The sequence below is a fragment of the Lynx canadensis genome, chromosome A2 (genome assembly GCF_007474595.2).
Source record: "Lynx canadensis isolate LIC74 chromosome A2, mLynCan4.pri.v2, whole genome shotgun sequence".
NCBI classification, from domain to species: Eukaryota; Metazoa; Chordata; class Mammalia; order Carnivora; family Felidae; genus Lynx; species Lynx canadensis.
In genome coordinates, this window is record NC_044304.2 from 57,566,749 (window position 1) to 57,586,494 (window position 19,746).

General features: G+C 61.7%; 1 protein-coding gene and 1 long non-coding RNA gene across 2 annotated transcripts in view; both read right to left on the reverse strand.

Moving 5' to 3' along the window:
* Positions 1-6,604: 6,604 nt before the first annotated feature.
* On the reverse strand, positions 6,605-8,405 carry LOC115500140. Its single transcript, XR_003964403.2, has 2 exons — positions 7,927-8,405; positions 6,605-7,370 (listed from the first exon to the last, which is right to left on the reverse strand). It is a non-coding gene; the product is annotated as an uncharacterized LOC115500140 (long non-coding RNA).
* Positions 8,406-15,353: 6,948 nt separating this feature from the next.
* The window catches only part of EEFSEC (eukaryotic elongation factor, selenocysteine-tRNA specific), a 252,003-nt gene continuing 247,610 nt past the window's right edge, over positions 15,354-19,746 (reverse strand). The window contains exon 7 of the mRNA XM_030307536.1: positions 15,354-15,903. Coding sequence (XP_030163396.1) covers positions 15,713-15,903 — 191 coding nt within the window. The 3' untranslated portion in view covers positions 15,354-15,712. The remainder of the gene's footprint in view (positions 15,904-19,746) is intronic.

Here is a 19,746-nt window from a genome sequence, read left to right on the forward strand (position 1 = left end):
GCTGAATAAATTCTATGTAATTAGTCCATGGGGATGTGGGTATAGCACATTTTGTTCATCCATAAACGTTTGGGTTCCTACCACTTTCTGGCAGTAACTCTGTGTTTCACTTTTTAAGAAACACCCAAACTGGTTTCCCAAGTGACTGCCATAGAGCGCTTAGTGAGTACCGGCTGTGTACCCCTTTCATGCTCACCACTACCCAGTGAGGCAGGTCTAATATTCGTTTTGTTTTGTTGAGGCACAGAGAGGGTGAGACACTTGCTCCAAGCTTCACTGGATCCCAGATCTGTCTGTGCTGTTAAAAGCAGGGCTGCTGTGGTTTGCCGTGGGCTCTGGGAACCAGCCCCTTGCTCACACAACTGCTGGGGTGCTGCCGGGTTGCAGTGGGTGTCTGTGATTTCTTTTATTACCCGGTGCCCCCAGCAGATCTGGTGGGTACAGAACGAAGGATCTGGGCATCTGTCCCGGGCTTACCCTGGGCGCTGTCTCCCGGGAGGTGGGCCTAAGGCTCTCAGACATGATGGTGTAGAGGGTGGGCAAGGACATGTGGGCCTCTGGCCAGGGTGGCAGCTTGCCCAGCCCTCCTGGGTGCCCCTCATCAGGGGAGGGGCTGTTCCAAGCCACGCCGGGTCCCTGGCAAAGGTTCAGAAAACCTTGGTCCAATTATTGGTTGAACAAATGGACAAAAGCCAGCAGCCAATAGCAGCCAGAGGCATTTCAGGACGTCCGGGGCGAAGGCAAAGGACCCGAGGGCCCAGCTCTTTGGAGGTGACGGTCCTGCTCTGCGTGGTTCTGCTCAGAGTTCTGGGGCGACGGCAGGGTGAGGGGTGAGCTGCTGGCCTGGGGGCGCTGTCCCATCTCTGCCCCAGGTCTTTGTCCCAGGGCCACGGGGACAGGTGGAGCTGCGGGCGCAGAGGGCGGAACTGAAACCCACGGGCGCGTCTCAGAGAGACCACCGCGGCCCCCGGCGTGGGCGTCTAGTCTTCATGACTCGGTGGGGTTGCTGTCTTCTCCCAGCTGTCAGTCGCCCGGGGGAGTGTGCAGGGAGTGCTCAGGGCCTGGAGGTGTGTAAAAGGGAGACCGGACTTGGAGGGAGGTCCCGGTGGTGGGGCCAGGCCCACCCCCGGTAACCTGGGCTCGGGGACGTGATGCAGGCCGAGGTCCTGAGCACGTGGGGTCCGCGGGGGGGCGGGGCGGGGAGGGGTGGCCTGGGGCTCCTGTCGTGATGGTGAGATAGGGTGAGATAGGCCGAGGCCGCTGGGCAAGCCCAGGAGGAATGCGCTGGCCCCTCTGCTCATAAACCTGCTCTTCCCTGTCCCTGTGTGCTCCGGAGGTCGTGCAGAGGTCGCCCTCAGGAAAGGCTGGCCCAGGAGGCACGGTGGCCAGATCCAGGCCGTTCGCACCCAACGGGCTGTGGCCGGCCCCCGGCGGACTCGGGCTGCGCGGGGCAGGTGGCTCCCAGGGTGGGGCCCGCAGTGCAGCACGGTGTGTCCCAGAGGCACAGCAGGCCGAGAGCCCAGTCCTAGTTCTTGGGGGTCCTCGAGGCCTCGCTCAGGGCGTGCGGAGCACAGCCCCCCCACCCTTCGGAGGCCAAGATCTCAGAAGACCGCAGACAGAGACAGCGGGCTTCCTCTCAGCTGCGGCTGTCGGACTGTTCACACGGGGCCCCAGCCGGAGGGTGAGGCGGGGAGACAGGCCGTGCTTGCGCGGGCCGGGACTCTGAGCCCAGCTCGGTCACCCGGCCTGAGCAGGGTGTGGGCCTGGACAGCGTGGAGGCAGCGATGGACACCTGCCCCCAGTGCACCCAGGCCTGAGGATGCCACACTGGCTCCTGGGGGGCAAACGTGTGGTTGGGCTCGCTCGCTCCCCCGCTCTGGCTGGTGTTCTCCTGGGACTGAGCAGGCCTCTCTGAGGGGTGGTCCCCGGGTGGTCAGGCTGCTCCTCTCTGGAGCCTTCCTATGTGGCCGTGCTTGGGAGTATCCCCAGAGAAGGGCCCAGGATTGGGGGTCTGGGGGTGCCCAGGCCAAAGAGACAGGAGCACCTCCTGGGCTCCAGCATGTATATCCTCCCAGGGAGGCCCTGTGTTAGTTCCGGGGCTCAGCTGGCTCTGCTGGGGGTTGCAGAAGGAGGCCGGCGGCTGGGAAAGGAGCCACCAGGGAGAAGTGCTTCCCACTCCTCCCCTCAGGGGCTCTCCTACCACCTCTCCCTGTGGCTTTCTGGATATCAGACCACGGTGGGGACTGATGCGTCATGGCGCCTGCCCTCCCTGCTTTGAAGCCAGGACTGGAAGGGCTCTTCAAACGTGGATTAATGCCCTCCAGGCTCTGCAGCAGTATCAAATAGCCGGCAGCCCGAGGCTCAGAGAGGCCCCGAGTCCCAGAAGGGCAGACTGGGCCCCTCCGGGCCTGCCGTGGGGGCACAGGGGCCTGGAGGCTGTCGTCTTCCGGGCTGCTCCCTGCTCCGGCCTCTCTCCCTGTGCAGTGGAGGCTGGGGTTCCAGGCCCCAAAGGCTGCCCCACCCCCAGCCCACCTGCCAGGGCTGAGATTTCTCCCCAGCAGGGCCTGTTCTCCTGTGTGCAGTGAGGAAGGAAATTGCAAATTAATCTTTATTTCCATCTTGGAAGAAAACCTTAATTCTCTGCATTGAAATGATCCTCGTCATCCCAGGGAATCAATTATGGGCTTTAATTGCAGCCAGTCCCAGCCAATCAGAACAGGGCAGACCTGCCAGGCCCAAAGCACACCTCTCTCTCCTCCCCGTGCTGGTCTCTGTCTCCGTCGCCCCTTCTGCAGGTGCACGGAGCGGAGCGATCTGGGACTCTCCGTGTCTCTTTTCTCTCCCTATTTCCTTCACTCTGTCTCTCTTGGTATCTCTCTCACTCTTTCCCTTGGTATGTCTCTCACTGTGTCTCCATCTCTGGGACTCAGCTGCCCCTCCTGCACCAGCACGGGGTGCAGGCATGAACCCCCAGGTCTGACAAGCCCCACAGGGGCTAGCTGGCCCCCGGCCTTTTCTTGCAATCAGTCTCTGGTCCCAGAACTGCAGCTTTGAGGGGGTGCTGAGGGTGAGATGAGTTTTTAGCCTGTCCCTGTCTCCCTGGGTTGCCCAGACTTACCCACACACTCACCCAGAGTGGTCATCCCTGGCCCCACCAGTCATGTCAGGCCACCCTTCCAGGCCAGAGTCATGCTGAGCTCTGTGCCTGGAGATTTGGGTGGAGGTCACACAATGGGGGAATATAGTGGGGCCCAAAAGATCTGGGGCCCCGGAGATGCCCGGGACTTCAGGGCAGCCACTGCTCCGGGTTAACCTGGGGACAGGGTCCGGGAGGGAATCCAGGGAAGTCACAGAGGAGTGTCAGGGCCTCACCCTTCAGGGCCACCCTTTTGTCTACAGACACAGGACCGCCCTGAGGGCTGGTCTTCTGGAAAACTGGGCCAAGTGGTGTGCCTAACAAGGAGCTCTCAGGACTCCCCTCATGGCCCACGCCTCTGCGTCTGCGCCTCACAGAGCTCTGTCCCTCATTCATCTTTACTTCCTGGCTAATACGCCACACGGTCTCTTTGAGCAAAAACGGAAACATGAAAGGTAAGGCGACAGTGCCCTTTGTCCACCACCTTTCCAGCGGCCTCTGAGGGACAGTCACCGGTTGTTGGCTCGGAGCGCATCCTTGCTCACCTAAATACATACACCTGTGTTCACAGAGCGCATGGATTGCTTAACGGAATTTCTTTCAAGGGGCAAATGTCTCATTCTTCAGGTAGCCTTTTGCAACCTCTTTTCACCTGTTTTGGGATCCAGCGCAGGATTCTGGGGGTTCATTCCCTCCACCTGCTGTAGAATACTCCTACCTAGGGCACCCACTGTGTTTGGGGACCGCTCCACACCGATGATGGTTTGTTTTCTCTGCTCCTCCTTGGGCGCACGTGCGGGCGTGCGGTCCTGCCCACGGGGCACTTGCGTTTTACCTTTAGTGGATGCAGCAGCTTGCCCTTCAGAGCAGCCGTGCGACATCCCCTCCCTAAACACGTGGGCAAGACCTCCCATCACCCCACCTGTCCACCAGCTCTTGATGTTATCACACTTTTTAAGTCTTCACCAGTTTGACCAACGCGACACGGCATTTGTTGCCTTAATTCGTATGGGGATGAAGATCATGGCTGCCTAGCATGGCGTGGGGGAGGGTGACAGGGGTCCCCTGGTCTTGGGGAGGTGGCATGGGGGGGCAGAGGCCCAGATCCGGGGTGGGGAACAGCAACATGTAAAGTGAGAGGATGAGAAACACCGCTAAGGAATCGCCAAGTCAGTGCATGTGTCGTTCCAAATTCTTGCAGCAACCCCGAGGCAGCGATAAAATCCCGTTTTTCGGAAAAGCCCGTCCAAGGTGATGATGGTCAGAGTGGGCAGGACAGGGAACTGGGTCTGCCTGACCCTGCAGCCCTCACTCAGGCTGGGTGTAGGGAAACACATGTGCAGAGCCCCACACACGTGCCCCGCACACCTGCGCACACCCCTGCTGAAACCCACATACGCAGCTTCGTGGACCCACACCTGGCAGGCTCCAGAATCACCCAGCACATGCCAGAGGGCACCTGCCTGGGCCATTACACAGACTTGTGCATACAGCCCGGCCCAGAGATGTGATCAGACTCACCCGAACAGGTGTCCCATGCTGGCACATGCAGGTGCGTGCCAGCTTCCCCACAGGTGTCCCAGCCTTGCATGTGCTCCCGCTCCTGTGCACAGACCCCCCCCTAAAAACTCTGGCCCATTCACGATGGCCCCTGTGGTCAGGCCGAGACCCACACACAACCGACCTTTGCAGACCTTCCTGCACACACCCCCTCCCAGGCTCCCTGGGCAACTCCTGCTCTAGACTATTAACATATTTGCTCAGGGATCTGTGGTCCTAACCAGCATCTTCTGAACTGCACTCACCAGGTTTGCCTGGGTGGGAGAGGGGGCAGGGAGGGACAGGCTGGGGGCCAGTAGCGGGGAGGGAGGGTTGTGGCTGTGGGTATCTGCCTCCATTTCTGGTCTCCTTCTCCTCCAACTCAGAGACCTTCCTCTGTGACCCCTGGGGGCTCCCTGTGCCCTTAAGAAGTCCCGGAGACCAACTCAGTGCACTAGGGCCCCACGCCAGGCCTGCATCGGCCAAGGATGGCCCCCACAGGAGGTACCTCTCACTGATGAGCTTGCTGTGAAGGCTGGCACCATGCATTCTCCCAACTGATTCAGCCTGCATTTATGGGGCGCCTACTACGTGCCAGGCTCTGTTCTGGGCACTGGAGCAGAGACAGACCTCTGCTGCCGGGAGCCTCATGCTCTTGTGGGGGGCCCTCTGCTAACCAGGGGAACCACTGAGAAACAGCCCTGCAGATAACTAAACTGGGGGCCGTGGATGAGAGGGACAGGAGGAGCACTTCTCCCCAGGGAGGTCAGCCGTCTCTTCGGAGGTGATACCTGAGTGGAGAGAAGGAGCCAGCAGGGCAAGGGCAGCTGGTGGAAAGAACAGCTAGTAGGAGGGGCAGTAGGGGACAGGGTGAGAGGGCCAGCAAGTGCTGGGAAGGGGGGCAGCCCTGACTCGCAGTGGACGGACAACCCTGGGTATTCGTGCTCTGGCTCCCTGGCCCTGGAGGAGTCGTTCCCAGGACCGAGAGCACAGCTGCCCAGCAGGGTGATTCATGATAACACAACTTTTTGGCACCCGCCCTTCCCCCCGCTCACTCCCTCTCCTGCTGGTGCTTCCCCCCAACCCCACTGCCCGAAGGTGAAAGTTGCTGTGGGGGCACATAGGCCAGGCCAGCGTGGCCAGAAAGGGTAAATACAGCAATGATTGGGCCAGCTCCATTTACGGGGACATATGCTCCATGGCAGGGACCCACGGGGATTCGACATGGACTAACTCATTCAATCCTCAACAGCCACGGATGCCCAAAGAGTGTGGGGCACCCGGCACGTGTGCTAGGTGCTGAGGATGAACAAACGGACAGAAACTCCTGTCTCTGGAGCTCACATTCGCATGGGGGACACTGACAGTAAGTGAGGTAAATGGGCAAGATATTCAGTGTGTTAAGAACACTGAAAGCAAGGAGGGATGAGAGGGTTCTGGGGGGGGGGTGACTTTTACTGAGGCACCCAGACAGGGCCTCACAGGGCAGCGGGAGGGAGCAGGCTGAACGGGGTCAGAGGGAACAGCAGGTGCAAAGGCCCTGAGGTGGGGAGGCCAGTGGAGCTGGAGCAGGTGGGTTTGGGGAGGGTAATGGGACAGGAGGTTCAGGAGGTCACTGGGCACGTGTGTAGACCTGAGGGAGGTGGGGACCTGGGAGGTTCTCCACAGAAGAAAGACTGATGACAGGTGTGAACAGCAGCCCTCCGGCTGGTGTGAGTGCGGATTGCAGGTGCTATAGGGCAGAGCAGGGGTACCGGTAAGATGTGTTGGCCATTGCCCAAGCCGGTGGTCTAGGGCGAGGAGACACTGACCCTGGGCAGGTGCCAAGGAGGATGTGAGAGACAGAGAGGGCCGTGGGGGCTGCTCTTGGCATCACCAGCTTTGGGAAGGGACCACAGGTGTCAGTAAGTAGCTCAAGGTCACAGTCAGTAAGTGGCAAAGATCATGTTTTAATACGAAATCTGTCATTCGAATGCTGGCAATAAACATTTAAAAAAGGTAAGGGGCATGGGACAAATAAGGGGCTGTCCCCAGCCACAGCAGAGGTGTGCACTCTGGGGCAGAGCCAGGTCTCAGGGGGCCCAGTGGGTGGGCAGCCGTGAGAATTCATCCAGATGGGGTGGTGATTTGTGCGGCACCCTGCTGGGCTGTTGAGGGAGGCGGGCAGAGGTGGCTGTTAGAGCATCCGAGGCAGGAGGGGGTAATTGTGTGTGTGGGGGAGGGTTGGGGGTGCACAGAGAACATACAGTTGGGAGGAGGGAACTGCCCAAGGCCCCACAGCTGGGGTGGGAGTATTGGCTGTGGGAAAAGACTTCCAGAGAGGGCAAGACTGGGATCCACGTCCACAGGGACATATGAGGGCTCCCGTATGTCTGCAGCAGGGCCCGGGGCCCCGGGCATGTCCCAGACTGGCGAGAGTCACTGCTGACTGATCCTGTTCATGTGTACTCTGAGTCATAAACAGAAACTCAACTGCAACCAGCTTCAGCATCAAAGAGAAGTCACTGCCTCACATAACCTGAGGGTAAGCTTCAGGCTAGCTGGTTCCAGGTATTCAGCGGATACCTTCAGGAATCTGTTTCTCTCCGTCTGTCTGTCAGTCTTTCCTCGGTGTAGACGTCACTCCTTTGTGGTGTAAACGTCATTCACTTTGTGGTACCAAGATGGTCGTAGCAGCTTCAAGTTGATATCAACCCTAGCGAGAAGACAGGGCCTTGTTCCCAGGGGCTCCAGAAAAAGAACGCAGTGACATGCCCAACCCTTGTCACCCCCGCATTTTGGGGGCACTGTGCCCTCCCTGAGTCTCTACCCCACACCTGTGAGGTAGAAATGGCCAGAATGCTCGGGGAGGGAGGAGAACAAGGTGCAGGAATTGTCCCGGGGAGCAATGGCACCATCTGGGAAGGGCATGGGCTCTGCACCCCTCCAGACTGGTGGCACGTCCCCATCCCTCACCGACTCCCAGGGGACCTTGGTCAAGTCCTCAGGACCATAAAGCCCCTCCGGGGCCAGAGCCAGAAGGGGAGCTGGGGGTGGGGCTGCAAGCCACCAGCCACGGACAGAGCTCACTCCTGTGGCTGGGTGCTCCGCTCCCCACAGGGCCTGACTGAACCCTCCCCTGAGCACCCCTGAGCCAGGCTGCGGCCTCCAACGGCCCAAACACCTCCCTCCAGGTGGTTTCATCTTGGACACGTCACACTTGGCCTGTCTGGGCCTCAGTCACCCAAGGAAATCAGGGTGAGGATTCTTACCTTGTAGGGTGTCCCGCGAGAAAGCACGTGATGCACCCTGCACTGAGTCTGTCGCATGTCAGTGGGGTCCCCCCCACCAACTCTGTAACACCCCTAGCTTCCCGGAATCCTCTCGTCTTGGCTGGATCGTCCCTCTTTCTGGGGCAAGCTGTGCCTGGATGAAGCAGCAGGGTGTGAGCGTGGGGGGGAAGAGTGCAGGGGCACAGCGTGAGCAAAGGTGTGGCGGTGGAAAGAGTCTGTCAGGCTAGGGGCCCTTGAGAAGCTTGTTCGGAGCAGTCTAGGGCTGAGGTGGGACTGGGTGAGTGGGCAGGGGAGGCGGGGGCAGGGTGGGGCTACTGGCCTGGTAGCAGGTCCTGCCAGGTGACCTCAGGCTTGGCCCTGCCTCTCCGGGCCAGGGTCCCCTGGCTGCACTGTGTATAGCAGTGGCCCAGATGCCTTGGTGGGGGCTGCTGGCTGGGGGGACGGGCGGGTGGGCCCTGTGCAGAACCAGCAGCCTCAGTGTTTCCACCCGAGATGTGGGCACCCCCGGGACTGGGCCTCTTCCCACTATCTTCCGGCCACCGGGAGATGCTTATCTGGTTTATCAGTGGCACCCCGTGACTCTGACAACCGTCTCTCCTTATCAGCAGCCCACTTGGCTGTCCATGGGGTGGCAGTCGCCCTGCCGGGCAGCATGTCCATGTGTGTACCGAGACCCCCAGTTCCCAGGGACCTGCACCAGGACCAGCTAGGCACTGGGACCGGGCTGGGCATGTGCACTGTGCCCAGGGGACAAGAGTTGGCAGCGGCCGTTTCCCGCCTCCCCCCTAGGGTTTCCTGTGCTGGGGGCTGGGGCAGGGGACAAATCCTCCCCCTGCCTCGGTTTCCCCTCTGTGAAGGAAATCCAAGAAGCCGATCCAGGGGTCCCCAAAGCTGTTCCTTGCCTTGCAGCCCATCTGTAAGCCAGGGGCCTGCAGTGCCAGGAGGGGCAAGGCAGGTCTGCCCCCTAGGGGGCCAGGACACCACCCTCTGAGCCCTGACCTCCTGTTTCAGCGCCACTGTCCTTTGAGCCTCTTCCCCTGCTCTGGCCGTCGGCAGCCATCTGTGAGGGGAGCCCCGAGGCCCAGAGAGAGGAGGGGGCTGGTCTGAGGCCCCACAGGGACACAGAGCATGAGTATCAGGCACAAGGAGCGCTGAGGACACGGGCCTGGAGAATGTGGGGACCCTCGCGGGGATGGAGCAGGGGACTCTGGCCCGGCCTTGATTAGCTTGGGCTCAGCCCAGGGGAGGCTCCGAAGCCAGGCTGCTGCAGGGGCCCCCTCGAGGGCCTGGGCGGTGGGGTGGGTGTGTTTCCCTCCACCCTGCCGAATACTGAGAATCAGCGAGATGTTGCCGATTGATGGCTATCAGCCGCCCCATCTTCCGGCTCCACATCTGATCAGGGAGCGCATTGCCTCATCTCACAGCACACCCGTTACACAGCAGTCCTGCCTGGCGCCCACTCCCGCCCACCTGCCCCCAGAGGTGTCTGGCCCGCTTCCGTTGGGACCCTGCCCGCAGCCCCCCTGCCTGCAGACCTTTCCTTCCCCGTCTCCAGCCGCTCCTCTGCCTTCCTTCTGGGCTCCCCTTGCCGCCGCCCGAGTCTTAGATGCACACCCCTACCCAAGGGCTGCGCCGGGCGGGCTCAGGAATCCACACCATGCTCATCGGGAGGTCTTGGCCAGACCTGGCCCTGCTGCTGGGTTCCCTTCTTGGTGGGCCCGCGCTGTGCCCAGTGACCCTGCAGAGGCTGCCCAGGTGTCCCGGGTCCCCTCCCTCCCGGCTCCCTCTTGCACCCAAGCGGCGTCAAGGCCAGCAGAGGACATCACCTCCTAATCATTCCCGATCCCCTCCTTCCTGTCTCTACGGAGCCCCACCCCCACACCTCTTCCACTCACAGCACCTCCTTCCTGGCCAGTGGCCTCACGCACTTTCCCCACGTGCGGCGGGTCCCCAGTGCTAATGGCGGAGGCGGTGGTCTTGGGTGTGGGCGAGGTTAGTGGCCGTAGGACAGTCTAGGGACCGCATAAGGAGCTGGCGTGGCAGGTCCTGCTTGGGTAGTGAATCGGGAGGACACAGGATGGGCCAGGCCTGGCTTCCGTGGCCTGGTGTGGGCTCCAGCCCCAGAACCCTTGGGAAATTTCTGTTTCCAAGGCCTTCCCCTGGAGCTCTGGGGAAAGCCTGGCTCCTGCCCTCTACCTGGCCTGTCCCCCGACCCTGCCTTTCTATATCTGAGCCGGGGAGCCCCTCTGGGCCTTCTCACCCTCAGAGGGAACTGGAGAGACGGGGAGAGGAGGGGCTCTCAGAGGCTGCGGGTATGATCACACCTAGGGACAGATGCTGGGGTGGAAAATGCAGGAGAAAGGGTGCGAGGGGAGGGCTGACCAAACTCCAGTGGTGCCTGTGCTTCGCAGGTGACCAGCCCCCCCCGCCCCGAGCCCGCACTTCTCAGCCTCCAAACTGCCCCTGTCAGCTGGCTGTCCAGCAGGCTCTGTGCTGGACACAGCTCGGGGGCCGGACCGGGCCTCAAGGTGTGGCAGGTGGGAGAAGTGAACTGGACGCGAGAGAGGTGGATGTGGAGACCCAGAGACAGAGTGGCGCTGGGGGAGTGAAGGAAGACGGCCGTGGGGATGCAGGCTGAGTTTGCCGCCACGGATGCTACCCGCCCTGCCACCCCGGGTGGCCTGGCCACAGGCACCTTCGCTGGCCACCTGCCTTAGCTCGGTGGGGCTTGCGGGACCCACCCCGGGGGAGGGAGTGGGGCGTGGGCAAGGCGGGAGAGCAGAGGCTTGGCCCCAGCAGAATAGGGTGGCCCTTAGCAGCCTGACTCCCGGCCCTGGTTGGTGGTGACTGTGCTGGAAGCCTGGGGGCTCAGGGCTGAGTCTGTGGGGTGCCCCTTGAGGGGCCAGGCAGGTAGCCGAACCTGGTCCCTTACCCCAGCCTCCTCAGGTCAGCCTGGGCTCCCAGCTGGCCTTTATCTGGAGCCCCAGCTGTGGCTACGGGAAGTGGCCGTTTCTCTCCGCTGTGCTGTCTCCCCACCAGACCTGGCGATAACGTGGGAGGGTGTGGGGGGATGGAGCAATACCTCGTGGCGGGGTACATGGGGAGGCTCTGGGGCTCATGACCTCTGACCTGCTGGCCTGGGGGAGGACAGGAGTCTGGGGTCCAGGGTGCCCCACCTCACCGCATCCAGGGAGCACCAGGCTGTGACCCCAGGACCTGGCACACAGGAGGTGCTCAATAAATGCAGAATGACCAACTCCGGGTCTCTTCCCAAATCTGTCCCTGCTCCCAGCTTCCACCCCTTGATGCTGAATCCCCAAACCTTCTCCAGAGCCCTCTTCTTCCTCCCAGGGCTCAGCCTGCACTGCCGCCTCCCCTGGGCTCCTTGGCCAGTCCTGGAAGTCCTCCTCTAGCCCTGAGGTCTCTTGGGGCCCTGATCTCCAAGCCCTGGAAATTTAGCATAGGAGTGTCCAGAACTGGCAGGAAGTTGGGGTCCAGAGGGGTCTCTTGAAACCCCGATCTGAGGCACTCTCCCTGCCCCTCCATGCCCTTCAAGGCCACTGACAGCAGCCTCCAAGGCCTCTGGTCCTGCCCAGCCTGCCTGCATAGCTGCCCCCTTTGCTTCCCTTGCCCCCCCCCCCCCACCAGCACTCAGCAAGGGAATGGGGCTCCCGCAGGGGACTCCGCAAGACCAGAGTTGGGGTCGGCCGCCCCCCAAGGGAGTACGCAGGGCCCCCCTCACCAGCATCCCTCCGCTGCCTCCCTGCAATCAAGCCCTGGTGCTGGCTGAGCTTGGCTAATTAATGGCATGACTCTGTTATCAGCCAAGTGTTAATTACTCTTTTTAATCAGGGCTGCCTATGTGGAGGCTCCTGGAGGCCCGGTAGGGGCTGGAGGGAGACTGGGAACCATGACCTCATCCCTCCTCAAGCAGGCCCTACCAAGTGCTCTCCTGGAGCCCTCGCTCCTGCTGTGCCCCCTGCTGGACGGTACCCTCCTCCCCCTGGCCAACTCCTACTCTTTCTTCGAGACCTTGCCTAGGTGGTCCCTCAGTGAGAGGCCTCCCTTCGCCCCAGTCATGGTGACGGAGGACAGACAGAGCTCAACAAGGAGGTGGGAGGCTGTGAGCAGGACTGGCCTTGGGCTCCAGAAGCAGACCTGGAAATGCTGACCCCAGGGGAAGGCAGAGGAGGCAGGGAGGGCCTGAGGCCTGGATCAGCCCTAGGGTGAGCTGGCACTGAGAGGGTCTGGCTCACCTTGAGGGGGGCTCTGGGTCCATAGAACGGGGGCAATGAGCTTTCTGCCATCCCACCAGGTCCTGGGGACCAGGCCCCACCCACTTGCAAGTCCCTGTGGCCCTGGACACATGTGTTGCCACCCTGTGCACACTGGACCCGACACCCCTCTTCTTAACCCCACTCCCACACAGATGCACCAGAGATCTCCAGCCTGACAGACCACCCTCAGAGATACATACACACCCAAGACCGAGATCCATTCACATGCCCAGACATACACAGACACAGATACCTGGGACACACACACACACACACACACACACACACCGGCAGGGCAAGAGGCCTGGGAGAACAGAAGCTGCCCCATCTCCTGCCCTGGGCCCCCAGGGCTTCCCGTTTACGAGACTTTATCTATCAAAAATATATTAACCCAGAAGCCTGTTTCCATCAGAGTCTCGATTCCAGGGACATTTCCAGATAAGCCTTATCTCATTGCTGGTGCATTAGCCCCGCTGGTTGGGGGCCTGCCAATCATGGCTGCCCCTCCTGCCCCAGCCGGTGGCAGGACGCCTGCCCATGACTTCATTCTGTATGGGCGGGTGGGCGGGAGCACTAGGCGGGGTGCTGCTGCCCCTTGTGCCTCCCCCTCCCCCCGCCCAAAGCAGGGTCCCAGAAGGCACCTCTTTCCAAGGACACACCCAAGGCCTTGAGGCAAGGGTGTCATCCAGAGCCTAGGCAATGACACAGGTCGGCTGAGCCCCAGCTCCCACCACCTCCCCCATCTATAATTGAGGTGATGCTTCCCAGACCACATTCCCAGATTTGGGGAGTTTCCTCCTGTGATGGTGGCTGCAGTGTGCTTGCACTCTCTTCTGGAGCACCTAGGGCTGGCGGGGGAGCCAGGGGAAGGGGGCTACTGCCCGTCAGAATGCCCCTGGGTGCTGGCCCCTGCCCCTGTCCAGCCACCCTGGCTGCCCTTCTTCAAAGGCTGTGCTCTGACCCAAGCCTGCTAATGGGTGCTCGGGTTTCTTCCGATGCCAGGCCCGATAGGGGCTTCTCGGAGCAGGCCACCTCACCGCACTCTCTGTGGGGGGGGGGGCCTGAGGCTTCTGGGAGTCAGTCACACCCCAGGCGGCTCTCCCTCCTCTCTGTGCCTCAGTGTCCTCCACCTGAGCCCGCCTCCTTCCCTGGGCTTTAAGGAGTGTTATCTTCAGGTGAGGTGGGAGGCAGGGAGACAGGTGCAGGTAGCTGTGGGGATGGTCACAGAAAGACGTTTGATTTGGCACACAGCTGGGCCTGGGGCGGCCCGCACCACTGGTCAGGGGTTTGTAGGCCCCTCACCTTCCTGTGTGAGACCCTGTGTGCTGGTCCCATCCTCAGGGGAGTGGGTAACACGATGGGCCCAGTACCTGAACAGCCCCACAAAGCAGCTGCTTCTGTTCTCATTTTATACGTGGGGACACTGAGGCACAGAGGTTAAGGGACTTGCCCAAGGTCACACAAGCAGAGAGGCCAGGCAGTGGCTCGAGTCCACGCTATCTCCCTCTCCCCCATGGATCTGCCCCCAGAACTAGGTCCTGCTCAGTGGGCACCCCTCTATGCCTGCGGGGGGTGGGGGTGGGGCTCTGCTGGCCACATGATGTGTCCAAGGGCAGGACGGGGCAGGGGATACCCTGGAGGTAGGTTCAGGTGGAGGACCCGGAGGCACAGAGAGGAGGGGCAGCTGCCCAGGGAGGAGTCACCGAGCCCAGGACTACTCTTGCAGGGACGCCCGGAAGGGGCCCAGAGGGAGGGGCCAGCCTCACACCCCTCGGTCAGGGAGGACTCAGCCGGGCTGGGGGGCACCCAGCAGCTCTGGCCTTAGAGTTCCATGCTGGGGATGATGCTGGAGGGAGTTTCCTCCTCTAAGGGGCAGGGCCTGGGGAGACCCCAGCTCCTCCCAGCTGTGTCCACTCCAAAGGGTTGAGTAGCCACGGGAGGTGGCCGGGGGGGGGGGGGCCTGGACCCTGGCCTGCAGAAGGCTGAGGGCCAGGCAAGAAGTGCCACTGCTGTTACTGGAGGTGTCCCCTCAGGCGGTGGCAGTGAGGCTCCAAGGAACCACTGGATGGTCTGCACACAGTGCCTCCCTCTCCCTGCACCCAGCCCTCTCCCAGTTCATTCTCAGCCCAGGGAGAAGTGGGGGCCGGGCCTGAACTCTCCCAGCCTTCAGCCCTCAGCTGTCGCTCCTGACTGCTGTTCCTGGCCAGGCCTAACGTTCGGTCCCTGTGAGGGCTGGGGAGGGCCTGCTGGCCAGCTGCCCTCACACGTGCCCTTCGAGCACGCTGTGGCCCAGGCCCCGCACATACAGCGCGTCCTGCATGCCACGCCCTTCTCCTCTCTGCCCTCAGCCCCAGGACCGCACCCCTCCAAGCCCGTGGATTGCCACCGCCCCCCGTTAGTATCTTTGACGCTAGTTCTGCAAGTTAAAGCACAATGCACCGATCACCAGGATAAAAGGGTGGCCCCTGCGTCTGTCTGGAGGCCAAATCAAGGAACACCAGTGCGTCTGTTTGTCCTATAGATGTCTTTAAAGGCTTTGATTTCCCCTCATTAAGTTGGTTTCACCATCTCACTCTTTCCCGAGTATCCACAGCTCGGGTGGCAGGGTGGGGTGGCCTGGCCTGTGGGGCAGAGGCAGAGGAGCTGAGCGGGGGCTTCCTGGGCTTTGGAGAGGCCTGTGCTCATGGTTCCTGGCCCACCGTGTACTCTGCACAGGGCTCCCTCACCTGCCTGCACCTCCACACGCTGGGGAGTACGGACCCCAAGCTCAAGGGCTGAGGTCTAGGGACTCCTGGTGTGGGAATGACGGAGCAGGCTTGCCTCTGCCCTGACACCCTGCCCGGCACCCCACGACTCCCCAGAACCCCATGTGTGCCCCTCCTGGCAGAGCCCTCTCAGGACCTGGCTGCCTAGAGCACCCCCATGTGTCTCAAGGCCGAGGAGACCCCAGGGGCCACCCAGTCTGGCCTAGGGGCCTGACACCCTGTGGATCCCTCTGCCCCCCTGGGCTCTGAGTTCTGGTCCCTCCCCCAGCTCCACTCTGGGAAGGAACCCTGGCAATTCCCTTGATATTCCCCTTAGGAACAGAGGTCAGGGGACACTCCCAGTGAAATCACAGAGACCAGCAGAGAGAGCAGGCACCACAGGACATTTATTTGCAGCTGGCAAGTGCCAGGCCACCTGGGGTCAGGGCATGGATTGGCCCTCACATGGCTGCCGGCTGGGCAGCTGGGGAGACACTGGCCACCAGTAGGTGGGAGGGTGCCAGGGTGGAGGGACAGACCCTCTCGGCCCCAGCACTGGTGACACTGCCCCTGCATCCTCCAGGCTTCTCAATGGGGCTCAGTGCCAGGCCCGGGGGCCCGTGCCTCCAGAGTCATGGGGAGGGATGTACTAAAGGGGGTCGAGGCACATCTGGTTGGGCATTTGGCATCGCGGCCCAGCCTGGGGCCTGGGCAAGGTGGCCCCGGGGGAGGTCACTGGAACGTTCAGGGAGACTGGACCATGCGCTTGTGGGTGTCAAAAACGTAACGCTTGAAAGACAGGCTGAGGGCCACGTGCTGTGTGGGCTCGGGCCGCTCTGCCCCCTCCTCCTGCTTGGCTGCCTCCCCTCGTCCGGCCCGGCCCCGCTTCTTGAGGGTGGGCGTCAGGATCTTCTTGGACTCGGGGCTGAGGCCACCTGCAAGGCACAGAAAGAGAGCCTGTTAGCCTGCCGCTCCCTAGCCTGCCCCCTCACCTGCCCGGATGGGCACACACCTGAAATAGCACATCTCCAAGTCCCCTTCTCCCAACTCTGCAACACCCTCACGCCCGCCGAAGCCGAGCCAGGACCCCCGTGCCACCTTGGCAGGCTCACCCCCTTCTACCTCCTTCCCCAGCCAACGGACCCCTGAGGCCTATGGTCCACTCTGCCGCCTAAATCCCTGCATCCTGGCCCCTCCCCGCACCACGCTAGTCCACGGCAGGTCTGTCCAGCTTGGAGCTCAGCAGGGCTCCCTGCCTCCGTTTCCCAGTCCCTTGCCCACCCATGCACTCTGCACTCAGGCTCCAGTGGGGATCAGCCCCACACTTGGTGGCCATGTCCTTCTCCTGCTCTACATGGTCCTGCTGTCTCCCAGAGCACTCACATTAAAACACATGCACTGAAGCTTGCCTTTGAGGCTCCCTGGGCTAGGAGTTCTCCAGCTGCCCCTGGGGATCCATTCTCTGCTCCTCTGTGTGCCTGGGAGGCTGGCCTCTGCAGAAGGCATATGGGCTCCTGTGGCCCTCTGGTTTCTGGTTGGGTCCAGCCAATGGGAGCCCCAGTGGATCAGAGGACAAGAGGGGAGAGCAAATGGGGTGACGATCCCTGCTCCCTAAGACCGGAGCTCCTGTCGGGGGTCCTTCCCCCTGGGCTCTTGCACACGCTGTCCCATGCAGGGTGGGGGTGGCCCCTACTCCTTCCCACCACATCTTACCGGCTCCTTTCAACTCCCCTCTGGCCACTCCCTCCATTGCATACAGTGTACAGACTTTATATTCACTCCCTCTGGACAAATGATTAAGTGGAAATCAGTTTCCTGCTGACAACCCTGACTCAGACCAACCCCAACTCTTCCGGCCCCTTCACCCACTGCTTTTGCGCTTTCCCTGCGGCCCTGAGGAACACACGACTGTCCCTGGGCTCCCCAGCGTCACACTTGTGGGCCTCTGCAAATGCTGTTCCCTCTGCCTGGGACGCCCTTCCCCTCCTTGCTAATGGGAAGAAACCCTGCCATCCTTGAACAGCAGGCTTGTTCTGGGGCTCGTCTGTATGAAGAAACTGCTTGGTCGTACCATGGTGCGGCCTCTTCGGGGGCTGCTGGCCAGGACGAGCACTCGGCTGCCTCGAGCATAGGGGCCGAGGCTCTGGCTCACCCGAGGCTGTGGTCAGACCTCAGACTGGCCCGGCACAAGCAGAGCTCCCTGGGGCAGGCGTTCACCCTCTGAGGCCGCTCACGACCCCACTGGGGGAACCTGGGGGGAGCAGACTGGCAGGGCTGTTGGGGGGTGAGCTGAGGGGGCACCGTGAGACTTGCATGGGGCAGGGAGGCCCAGCGGGCGGCAGCTCCTGGAGCGGCTACGGGGAGAGCTGGGTCCAACCCTTCTTCCCCTGGGGAGAGGCCAGTGGGGTGGAGTCCAGCCTACACTGTGCTTACTAAAAGAGGGGTCCTGGCAGGCCTGTGTCCCCCAGAGAGGGCGCTTACTTCTAATAGGCACAGAGGGGCCGCATCAGCCAGTGGACCCAGAGGCCGGGTGTCTAGAGCTGGTGGGAAGTTGGGGGTAGGCACCAGGCGGAGGGCTCCCCTCCCTGCATGCCCCGGGGCGCCCTGATCTGCATCTGCCAGCACGTGAAGGGCATCCTCCTTTGCCCCAGTGCTGGCTGGGTGCCAGCTGTCTGCCTGAGACGAAAAGGCAGATGTGCAGCTCTGGAGGACCTTTGCACATCGTGTCTTAACCAGCTGGGGGCTCTGGGCGGCAGCGGTGGGTGGATTCTTCTGGCTTAGACCAGGCACTCACGCATGCTTGCTGAAGATGTCAGCAAGCCCTTCGTCTTACAGATGAGAAGACAGAGGGCCCCATGGAGGGCTCCTCCAGGCCCCACAGAGGGTCCGGAAGAGCGAGGATTTGAACTCTGGGCTTGCTTCTGATGGCAAATGCTGGCCAGCCCGGCCCTCAGTGGGGGTACCCCTTAAGCAGACGCCTGAAAATGGTTGTGCAGGGGACCATCAGCTGTGGAGCATCCTGTACTGGCCCTGCAGTTCCCTGATGTTCAGAAAGGTGGCCAGGAGGCTGCTTGAAGGGACACGGTACAGTCTGTTGGGGAAGTTCTGCCTCCTCCATAAAGGACTCTGTCTCCCTGTCCACAGGCCTCTCAGAGCCTGCACCACCTGCATTGCCCAGGAAGGCTGGGACTTGTGGCCAATGTGAATGGGGCTCTGGGACGCTAGGAGCCTGTGGGGCCCCTAGCATGGGGAGCCACCCTGTGGCTGCGCAGCATGGTGTCTGATCACAGGCCCCACACCCAGCTGGTCTGCGTGCCTCTGGGATGGGGCGTGGGAATGGCCCCGGGCCAGGCCCCCAAGCAAGCACCAGGCCTGCAGGTATCTGCCTCCCTGAATCGGAGTCCTGGCCTTCCTTCTGCAAACAGAGAAGGTGGCTGGCACCAGACCCTGACAAATGGCATGGGCGGCCTGTCTCCCTGTGGTGCCAGGAGGTCTGATGGCTGAAGAGGCACGGGGCTCCCCGGCGTCTGCGCCGGGCTAGGGAGACAGGCGTGGCCCAATCGGCGGTCCATCTCGCCCGCGCTGGCTCTCATTACACACGGTGCATACCTCGCATGGCCCAAAGCAGGCAGAGCCAGAAAATCTATCTGGCACAGGCAAACATGCGGCCGTTTAATTGCTCTACTGAGATGGTCAGGCTCCTTTACCTCTGCTCCGTTTGGGGTGGCCTGGACACAATGCCCAGAAAGCCTCCCCAACGTGGGCCTGTTCTCTGGTGCTGCCGAAGCTGTTGGATTTGCGGAAAACGTCGCTGGGAGCTGCTTCGTTTTGCAGTGGCTTTTTCCTCCCCTTAGCCAAACAGCCAAAGCAGGGAAATGAAGGGCAGGTCAGGGCGTCGGGGGTCGGAGCTGCTGCCCACCTAATCGCCGGGCTTCTCCCAACCTGCCCCTGTGTCTTTCAGTGAAAAATGCTCACAGGGGGCTCTAGGACTGGAGATGACAGCGGTGAACACACAGACCAGGGCCTGGCCCCCACAGAGTTTACTAGTCCGAGAAGAGGCAGAGGGGAAACAAGCCAGCAAGATAATCCAGATAGCCACTGAGGCCATCAAGGAAGCAAAAGTGCTGTGTCACCAGGAGGGGAGGATGCCCAGGTCGCTTGCGCCCAGGGCAGGCTTTTCTGAGGGGGAGTTCTGAACGGGGACCAGGTGACAGGGACTGGCCGCACGCAGACCTGGGCAAGGGTCTGCATGCAAAGGGAGTCTGAGTGCTGGGTGGGAATGAGCGTGACGCTCGAGTATGGATGAGGACGTGTGGCTACATGCTGGTGGGGCTACAGGGTGACCGCAGCTTACCGAGTCCCCATAGTGCTCCCTGTGTGCCAGGCTCTTCGGGAGCCCAAATCAGGGAGGGTCCCAGGGACCTCTGGGGGCTCAGAGTGGTGAGGGATGTCCACCCGCCCAGCATCCACCAGGGCTCCCCACACTTCCTGTGCGCCCTGGGGATACAGAGGCAAGCAGGACGGTCCCACTCTCATGGAGCTACCGTCCTCTCTTAGGGACCTCCCCCTGAAGCACCCTCGAGAGGCCCCATGGGTTGGGTAGCCATGTGTCGCCCCTCCTGGGATGGCCCCTGACGTTGAGAGCATGTCTGGAGCTCCTGGCCTCTGACTTCTGCATCCCTCTTCTCCCACCCGAGCTGGCCTGCATTGTGTCTCTGAACTGTCCCCCTCACCTGACACACCAGGTGCATTCCCACCTCAGGGCCTTTGCATTCACT